The sequence below is a fragment of the Nomascus leucogenys genome, chromosome 17 (genome assembly GCF_006542625.1).
Source record: "Nomascus leucogenys isolate Asia chromosome 17, Asia_NLE_v1, whole genome shotgun sequence".
In the NCBI taxonomy this organism is placed as follows: Eukaryota; Metazoa; Chordata; class Mammalia; order Primates; family Hylobatidae; genus Nomascus; species Nomascus leucogenys.
Window position 1 is genome coordinate 82,341,057 of NC_044397.1, and position 9,901 is coordinate 82,350,957.

The 9,901-nt window shown below is 52.5% G+C and overlaps 1 protein-coding gene across 4 annotated transcripts; it reads right to left on the bottom strand.

The window, feature by feature from the left end:
* Nucleotides 1–217: 217 nt before the first annotated feature.
* On the bottom strand, nucleotides 218–9,346 carry FBXO27 (F-box protein 27). 4 transcript variants are annotated; one of them, XM_030796995.1, is made up of 6 exons: nucleotides 8,797–8,884; nucleotides 8,158–8,547; nucleotides 7,433–7,544; nucleotides 7,253–7,348; nucleotides 3,075–3,210; nucleotides 218–1,749 (listed from the first exon to the last, which is right to left on the bottom strand). In XM_030796995.1, exons 2-6 carry the CDS (start codon nucleotides 8,519–8,521, stop codon nucleotides 1,606–1,608), a joined length of 852 nt encoding a protein of 283 aa, XP_030652855.1. In that variant the 5' UTR covers nucleotides 8,522–8,547; nucleotides 8,797–8,884; the 3' UTR covers nucleotides 218–1,605. The 4 variants fall into 4 exon arrangements, with proteins under 4 accessions (XP_030652855.1, XP_030652858.1, XP_030652859.1 ...); XM_030796998.1 differs by lacking the exon at nucleotides 8,797–8,884 and adding an exon at nucleotides 8,942–9,346 and having other exon boundaries at nucleotides 1,030–1,749; XM_030796999.1 differs by having other exon boundaries at nucleotides 1,030–1,749; nucleotides 7,433–7,541.
* Between the last annotated feature and the right edge of the window lie 555 nt (nucleotides 9,347–9,901).

Sequence of the window (9,901 nt, forward strand, 5' to 3'; positions counted from 1 at the left end):
GTTTCACCATGTTGGCCATGCTGGTCTTGAACTCCTGACCTCAAGTGATCCGCCCACCTCGGCCTCCCAAAGTGCTGGGATTACAGGCATGAGCCACCACGCCCGGCCTCAGCTGGTGTTTGCTTTCGTACAGTTTTCCCTCCTCAACTGGGACTGCTTATGATTCTCAACCAAGGCAGTAACACTGCATTTCTATTAAAAAGATCTGAAGCAGTTGTGGCAAAATAAGAAATTTATTACATATGATTGGCAGATACATGCTGCTGATATATTATTCTTACTGTTTGAAAAAAAGTCAAAATGAAAAATAATGTTGTTTTAATTTTAAATACCACACAATTACAGGTCCTTGAGGATCAGGGTTGGGCTCAGGGAATTACCTCGTTTTTCAGAGAAATCAGAGTGGGCAGAACTATCTCCAAATTCTTTTTTTTCTTTTGAAACAGGGTCTCGCTCTGTCACCCAGGCTGGAGTGCAGTGGTATGATCATGGCTCACTATAGCCTCAACCGGGGCACAAATGATCCTCCCACCTAAGCCTCCTAAGTAGCTTGGACTACAGGTGTGCACTACCGCACCTGGCTAACTTTTGTATTTTTTGTAGAGATGGGGGTCTTACTACATTGCCCAGGCTGGTCTTGAACTCTGGGGCTCAACTGATCCTCCTACCTTGGCCTCCCAAAGTGCAGGGATTACAGGTGTGAACCACCCCGTCTGACCCAAACTTTTTTTTTTTTTTTGAGACGGAGTCTTGCTGTGTTGCCCAGGCTGGAGTGCAGTGGCATGATCTTGGTTCACTGCAGCCTCTGCCTCTCCCGGGCTCAAGCAATTCTCCTGCCTCAGCCTCCCAAATAGCTGGAATTACAGGTGCACACCACCATGCCCGGCTAATTTTTTGGATTTTTAGTAGAGACGGGGTTTCACCATGTTGGCCAGGCTGGTCTTGAACTCCTGACCTCAGGTGATCCGCCTGCCTCGGCCTCCCAAAGTGCTGGGATTACAGACATGAGCCACTGTGCCCGGCCCAAACTTTTTTTTTAACGTAGACTTTCAGCTGCATAACCTGGTCCCAGCCCTGTAGCTCGGAAGCCCCAGGAGGTGAGGTTCACACCCTTAGGGCTGGGACTCTCTGAGCCCTAAGGATGAGATTCTAAGTTCAGAGACGAGTTGAGGGCTTCCCTGAAGGGACCAAGGAAGTCCCTGTGGCAGAAACAATAGGAAACGAGGTCAATGGTGCGGAGGGGAGGGGATGGTACAGAGGGGCCTGGAGCTGGATCGGAGGGTTTTGGTTGGGAGGAGAAGAGAGGGGAGGGCGAGAATTCTTCTCCAGGATGGGCGTTCCCCCATGCTCGCTTGTGGGTTTCCCCTCAGTAGAGTAGGGCCCCCTCAAAGCAGCAGCTGCAGTAGGTAGATAAGATGGAAGAAGCTTCTTCTGGTAGTTTCTAGAACCTGAAGACAGGGCCCGTCAGGGCCTTTGATTGGACCCAGGAATTCCCAGTATGCCAGGGAGGTACAAGTGCTTGGTTGGTTAATGAGGGGTCCCAGCCAATGGTCCCAGGCCCTGGAAGGCACAGTCAGGCTGTCTTGCAAGAAGGGTAGTCCTGGACTAGGACAGACGGACTCGCACGATCACACTGGAGTTGGTCACACGGGCTCCATAGTGGCCAGCCCAGAACTGTGTGTCCTGGCCCCGGTGTTCGAAAGACACAAAGCGGACGCCCATCTTGATGTTGGAGAACACATGGGTGACCTGTAGGCAGAGGAGGGGCTCAGCTCCATTGTGCCACAGCCTCCCCTCCAAAGCTGAGGTTGGGGCCTTCTGGCAGATGGTTATTTTCCAAGGATGGCTATAAAATCTCCCATTGGGCCACATGTTCTTCTAGAATCTTACAGAATCTTCCACTCCCTCATTAAAAAGTGGAATCTGGTCGGGTGCGGTATGGCTCATGCCTGTAATCCCAGCACTTTGGGAGGCCGAGGCAGGTGGCTCGCTTGAGGCCAGGAGTTCGAGACCAGTCTGGCCAACATGGTGAAACCCTGTCTCTACTAAAAATACAAAAAAAATTAGCTGGGCGTGGTGGCACGTGCCTGTAGTCCCAGCTACTCGGGAGGCTGAGGCAGGAGAATCACTTGAACCTGGCAGGCGGAGGTTGCAGTGAGCAGAGATCATGCCACTACACTCCAGCCTGGATGATGGAGCCAGACTCTGCCTCAAAAAAAAAGAAGTAGAATCTAACTCACTTCCCCATGAATCAAGGTGGGTTTGCTTGTCACCGAGAATGTGGTGAAAATGATGCTCAGTGACTTTGGCCAAGCGACTTTTTAAGGCTAGGTCAGAAAAAGCAAGGCAGCTTCTACTGTTTCTCTAGAACCCTCCTCCCTGAGCAAACACATGAGCATTCTGACTGCCTAGGAGCCGCCATGCTGTGAGGAAGCCCAAAGGAGCCCAAGAAGAGAGATCCCATGGAGAAGCTCTGAGAGTACATGAAGAAAGAGATGTTTGGCCAGCCACCAACTGCTACACACACATCACCTACCACCCTGGCCTGCAGCTCCGGGCGTCATCAGAATGTCACTGTTTGAACACTGAAAGACAGGAGCCAGAACCGGCCAGGAAATTACTGAGCCCTCCTGAAATTACTGACTCATAGAAATCACGAGAAGTAGTCAAATGACTGTCATTGATTTTTTTATTTTTTAGACAGAGTCTCGCCCTGTCACCCAGGCTGGAGTGCAATGGCATGATCTTGGCTCACTGCAACTTCTGCCTCCCGGATTCAAATGATTGCCTGCCTCAGCTTCCCGAGTAGCTGGGATTACAGGCATGTGCCACCATGCCCAGCTAATTTTTGTATTTTTAGTAGAGATGGGGTTTCACCATGTTGGCCAGGCTGGTCTTGAACTCCTGACCTTGTGATCCGCCTGCCTTGGCCTCCCAAAGTGCTGGGATTACAGGTGTGAGCCACTGCACCCAGCCAGACTGTCACTGATTTTAAGCCACTAAGTTTTGGGGTGATTTATTTCACAGAAATAGGCCCCCAACATCCTTTCCCCAAACCCCCATAGGAGACTCACGTGAAGGCAGGCATTGTTGTTCCACTGCGGGATAGGATCAGGCACAGCAGAGAATTTATCTAGAACAGTCTGGTTGGCGTCTAGAAGTTGGACAAGGAGTCTGTACATACAGCCGCTGTCGTGTCGGGCTCCCCACCTGCGGGAGGAGGGAGGCCATGAAGTCTGGACCTGCCACCCCATCTCTTTGGGTGTCTGCCTACCTTGTCCTGCCTTGTCCGAATGCCCTTCCCGTGTGTGCAAATCCAGTTCCTCTAAAGGGACTCCTGGGAGGTGATCTCTGGACCCTTCGAATGTTGCGTCAGACAGGGGTGTCTTTGATGGGGACCCAGGTGGTACTGGATAATCTACCAATATGATTTAGGGCAGGGGCCAGCCACACTCATATAAATAGTCTCAGTAGGGAGTCTCCGGAAAGACCCACGATGTGACTTTCGGTGGGGGCTGGGAGTCGGGGAACATCAGTTGACCTGGAGGCTGAGATTAAACACGTGGGCAATCATCAATCCATCAGGCCTATGTGATGAACCCAAGAAACACTCTGGACACCGAGGCTCAAGTGAACTCCTTTGGTCAACAAAATTCCATGCATCTTGTCACACATCAGTGCCAGCATGGTAACATGTCCTGATGCCATGGGAGAAGGACAACAGAAGCTCTGTGTTTGATCTCTTCCCTGGATGCTGCTCTATGCCCTCCTTTTCTTGGCTGATTTTAATCTGTATCTTTTCCCTATAATAAGCCAGAAGTGTGTAGTAGCTTTCTGTGAGTTCATCCAATGAATTATTGAATTGTGAAGGTGGTTTTGGAAGTCCTCGAAACTTATAGTTGGTAAAGATGTAGAGATGGGGTTTTGCCATGTGACCCAGGCTGGTCTTGAACTCCTGGACTCAGGTGATCCTCCTGCCTCCACCTCCCAAAGTGTTGGGATTATAGGCGTGAGCCACCATGCCCAGCCAGATTTTGTTTTTAATTATTACTCATCAAACTACATAACATATTTGTGTTGTTGTGACATATTGTGTCAGAAGTGAGGATGGTCTTAGGGATTCCATCCCCGAACTTTGTAGCGAGCTCTAAACTTCTCACAAATATTGATGCCTATCCAGGTGAGGTGGCTCACGCCTGTAATCCCAACACTTTGGGAGGCTGAGGTGGGTGGATCACTTGAGGTTAGGAGTTCGAGACCAGCCTGGCCAACATGGTGAAACCTTGTCTCTACTAAAAATACAAAAATTAGCCAGGCGTGGTGGCAGGTGCCTGTAATCCCAGCCATGAGGCAGGAGAATCGCTGGAACCCAGGAGGCAGAGGTTGCAGTGAGCTGAGATCGTGCCATTGCACTCCAGCCTGGGCGATAGAGGGAGACCCTGTCTCAAAAACAAAAAACAAACAAATATTGGTGCCTGGCTCTCACCCTCAGATGCTCAGATTTAATTGGTATGAATGGTGCCTGGGCATTTTATGTGTTAAAAGCTACCTTTATGATGTGCAGCAAAATTTGGAAGCCACTGATTATCACAATCAAATAGTACCCCACTGATCAAAACAACACAAATATGTTACATAGTTTGATAAGTAATAATAAAAAATAAAATCTGGCCAGCCGTGGTGGCTCACACCTGTAATCCCAGCACTTTGGGAGGCAGAGGTGGAAGGATTGCTTGAATCCAGGAGTTCAAGATCAGCCAGGATGACATGGCAAAACCCCATCTCTACAGAAAATATGGCTGGGCGTGGTGGCTCACACCTGTAATCCCAGGACTTTGGGAGGCAGAGGCGGGCAGATCACCTGAGGTCAGGAGTTCGAGGCCGGCCTGGCCAACATGGCGAAACCCCGTCTCTACTAAAAATACAGAAATTAGCCAGGCGTGGTGGTACACACCTGCAATCCAAGCTACTGGGGAGGCTGAGGCAGGAGAATCACTTGAATCCAGGAGGCAGAGGTTACAGTGAGCTGAGATTGTGCCATTGCACTCCAGCCTGGGTGACAAGTGAAACTTTGTCTCAAAAAAACAAAAAATTCAAGAATTAGCCAGGCATGTGAAATTAGCCAGTATGCACCTGTAGTCCCAGTTACTCAGGAGGCTGCAGTGGGAGGATTGCTTGAGGCCAGGTGGTGGAGACTGTAGTGAGCCAAGATGACGCCACCGCACTCCAGCCTGGGTAAAAGAGCAAGACTCTGTCTCCAAAAAAAAAAAAAAAAAAATCTTATTGGAGATGTATCTCTTAATGAGATGGAGTTGGGGAATAGGGTTATGGTGCCTTGATTAAGAGTGAATTTGCTGGCCAGGCACAGTGGCTTATGCCTGTAATCTCGGCACTTTAATAGGCCGAGGTGGGCGGATCACCTGAGGTCAGCAGTTCAAGACCAGCCTGGGCAACATGGTGAAACCCCATCTCTACTAAAAATACAAAAATTAGCCAGGTGTGGTGGTGCACACCTGTAATCCCAGCTACTCGGGAGGCTGAGGCAGGAGAATCACTTGAACCTGGGAGGCAGAGGTTGCAGTGAGCTGAGATTGCACCATTGCACTCTAGCCTGGGCCACCGAGTGAGACTCTGTCTCAAAAAAAAAAAAAAAAACAACAACAAAAAAAGTGAATTTGCTAAGGCCCCAAATTTCCAATGGCCACTTTGCCTGGCTTCCCAGTAGTCCTTACATCTGGGGACCACACCTTAGTGAGGGGCTTTTTTCCTATAGAACTAGAGAATGGGGACACTGAGAAAGAGATTGGGGAAGGAGAATCATATGATACTTCCCACACAGATGTAACCTATAACAGATTAATTGTGTAATAGGGGACTCATGGCTGTAGTGGACCTGGAATTTGACTCCCATAAAACCATCTGGGTCATATACCCCCGGAAAGTCTTCATGCACCCCAGTTTCAAGACCATCACTACAGAGGACAAGCTCTAGAGTCTGACTCTGGGATTTATGCCAGGTTCTGCCAAGTCCAGGCTGTGTGACCAGACCAGGGCAAGAGTCATTTCCCCTTTCTTTCTTTTTTTTTTTTTTTTGATGGAGTCTCGCTCTGTTGCCCAGGCTGGAGTGCAGTGGCGCCATCTCAGCTCACTGCAACCTCCACTTCCCAGGTTCAAGCGATTCTCCTGCCTCGGCCTCCTGAGTAGCTGGGACTACAGACACGTACCACCACGCCCAGCTAATTTTTTGTATTTTTAGTAGAGATGGGTTTTGCCATGTTGGCCAGGCTGGTCTCGAACTCCTGACCTCAAGACATCTGCCCACCTCGGCCTCCCAGAGGCGTGAGCCACCGCGCCCAGCCTGCCATCTCCCCTTTCCCAACCTCTCAATTTCCTGCGAAGCTCTGAATGATCTGAGGGCTTGAAATACACCTTCCCACAGGATCAAGGTTCAAAAAAGGTGCTCACATAAAGTACTTGCTATGTGCTTGCCATATAATAATTGTCTTTGCAAGAGCCCTATCTTGTAAACAGGGGAAACAGAGGTATGCTGTGACTTGCCCAAGGCTACAAAGCCGCAGAGCTAGGGTTTGAATCTGGGACGTCTGGCTCCAGAACCTAAGCTCTTGGCCAACTATGCTGTTTTCTCCTCCTAAGGCGAGGAACATCTCATTCATTCACAGACAAGACTGAGCTGGGCCAAAGGTCTCTGTACTGGATCTCATCTTCTGTTTTCCAATCCACATCCTTTTGGGCATGAGCAGAAGGTGTGTACTCTGCTAATTACTAGAACTGTGAGTGTGTTTGCCACTTCACCTCCCTGAACTTCAGTTTCTTTTCTTTTTTCTGGGACTGAGTCTCACTCTGTCATCCAGGCTGGAGTGCAGTGGTACAACCTCCGCTTCCTGGGTTCAAGTGATTCTCCTGCCTCAGCCTCCCAAGTATGTGGGACTACAGGTGCGCACTACCAGGCCCGGCTAATTTTTTTTTTTTTTTTTTTTTTTTTGTATTTTTAGTAGAGACGAGGTTTTGCCATGCTGGCTGGGCTGGTCTCGAACTCCTGACCTCAAGTGATCTGCCTGCCTCGACCCCCCAAAGTGCTGAGATTATAGGTGTGAGCCACCATGGCCGGCCTAAACTTCAGATTTTTTATCTGTAAGGAGGGATTAGGAGGCCTAAATTAAGTCACCCATAAAAAGGTCATGTCACATGCAGTCAGTGCTTAGCAAGGGGCTATTTTAATCGTCACACTCACCAGTCAGAGACATAAATCTCAATCCTGCCACTATCCAGCAGTTCTGGCCACAGACCCTCCTCCTCTAGGTCCAAGACCTGCTTCTTCCAACACCAGCTGGGAATGCAGGAGACAGGGTAATGAGAACAGGCAGGCCTTTCTCAACAAGGGGCCAGACCTTTGGATAGCAGGGGCATTCACCTGAATGAAGTCACGAAGCACGTCTGAGAAGGGGCCCCAGGTACGGCTGTCCTGTTTTCCTCCACCACCCAGCCGTCCCCACCGTGCTGCACCATCCACTTTCGGAGGCCTTCTGCGAAATAAAAAAGGCTTGTGCCCAAGTTCCAGTCGCCCGCCTGTTGGTTCCTAGTGAGACCCCGCCCCTAGCCCCTCCCACGTGCTCACAGTGCAGCTCACTCTCCTGACCCTTCCCACCGAGGCCCCGCCCCCTTCCCCTCCCACCGGCTCAGGGCAAAGCCCCGCTCCTCTGGCCCTTCTCACTGATGTGCAGCAAAGCCCTGATCCTCCAGCCCCTCTCTCTGGCTCCCAGAACTGCCCCACTCCCACCCCTCCCACAGGCAACCGGTGAAGCCCTGCCCAGCCAGCCCTGCGTGCCAATGCTGCCTCGTCCCTCCGACACCTCACACCGGCTCCCAATGCTGCCCCGCCCCTCCGGCACCTGCCCCCGCCTCCCAATGCTGCCCCGCCCCTCCGACTCCTCCCACCGGCTCCCAATGCTGCCCCGCCCCTCCGACTCCTCCCACCGGTCCCTCTGCGGCCCCGCCCCTCCGACTCCTCCCACTGGCTCCCAATGCTGCCCCGCCCCTCCGACTCCTCCCACCGGTCCCTCTGCGGCCCCGCCCCTCCGGCCCCTCTACGGCTCCACTGTGGCCCAGCATCCTGGACTTCCTCTTCCGAGATCCCACCTTGGCCGCAGGGGTTGCGAATAAGGTTGCGTCCGATGGGTCTGCGCGCGCAGAAGAGGCCCAGGGGGCAAGGCCTGGCGTTACGGGCGGGAGACTGGCAGCTGCGGGCGAGGTGCAGCAGCGCGCGGCCGGTGGGGCCGTGGTCGCGGGCCAGGATCAGCAGCCACAGGGCCTGGCCGTCCACCACGGCTCGCCAGCCCCGGCACACTTGGCGGCAGCGCCCGAGCAGCGTGCGCGGGGGGACGTGGCTCAGCACCACCAGAAGCAGCTCCGGGGGTAGTTGGCTCAGGTCCAGCGCCTCTTCGGGTTCCGGCTCCGGCGCGGGGACCCGGGCGGCCCGGCCCCTGGAGACCGAGGCGCCCATGGTCCCCCCGCCAGGCCCAGCTGTGGCTGCGGGAGAGGAAGGTTAAAGTCGTCAGGGACCAGCAGCCTCCGCGGCGCGCAGCCTCTGCCTACCCTGATTCTGCCAGCCGCACCCCTATCTTCACCATCCCTAGGCCCCGTCCCCAAGTTCCCATCCCCCAGCCCGTCCTTGATAGCCCCGATATCCCGGAGACCCCGCGGTCTGTGTGTATGCCCCGAATTGCATGCAATCAGCCCCCCTCGGCGGCCCCACCGACACCCCACCCCAAGTCCTACCCCGGGGCCTGGCGGCGCTCCTCGCCGGGATGCCCTAGCTGTGCCGCAAGCTCCCCACGCCCCTCTGCGTCCTTTTTACTCGCTGCCCCTCCCCTCTTACTAGCCAGCCCCTCCCACCTACTCCCTCCCCCTCTCCAGACCCAACCTGCGTCCCGCGAGGGGGCCAGGTGCAGCCAGGAGCCAGAGTCTGCCGCTCACAGCCGGCCCCTTGAAATGTCCCTAATTCGTTAGTGGCAATGAGACGTCTGGCTCTGAGCAACCATTGTTTTTTTGGTCAGGCTTCTGAGTGGGAGGCCTCATATCCCTTAACGTGTTAAAAAATTTCCATCACCTTTGAGGTTGGGCATGGTTATCTTCATTTCACAGGAGAAAACAGGCTCCCGCTGCTAAAAATTAATAGTAACACCAGCCAACTTTTATGGACGGTTTTACTGCCAGCCAGGGTGGCAACCCCATGAAGTAGGTGCTGTTATGCTCTTTACTTCACGGGTGAAAAAACTGAGACTAGCAGAGGCCAAGTGACTTGTCTATGATCACCAGCTACCAGGGATTTGAATCCAGCCAGCCTAGCTCCGGAATTCCTCATTTTAACCTCTAGATCAGCTCTATCCAATGCAAATACAATTGTGGCTGGGTGCGGTGACTGATGCCTGTAATCCCAGCACTTTGGGAGGCCAAGGCAGGCAGATCGCTTGAGGTCAGAAGTTCGAGACCAGCCTGGCCAACATGGTGAAACCCTGTCTCTACTAAAAACACAAAAATTAACTGGGCTTGGTAGCACGCGCCTGTAATCCCAGCTAATATGGAGGCTCAGGCAGGAGAATAGCTTGAATCCGGGAGGGGGAGGTTGCAGTGAGCAGAGATTGCTCCGCTGCACTCCAGCCTGTGCAAAAGAGTGAGTGAGACTCCGTCTCAAAAAACAAACAGAAAAAAACAATTCTGAAAGGTGATCATGTGAATTGGTTCCTTCTTGTCATATCCAACTAAAACAAAGTTGAGAGGCCAGGGAGTAAAAACACTTAGGGCAGATACCATTGCTCCAAAAATGTGATTCTCTGCAAGCCTGGCTGTTAGAACTGCGTGTTGTAACCTGGAAGCAGTCTAA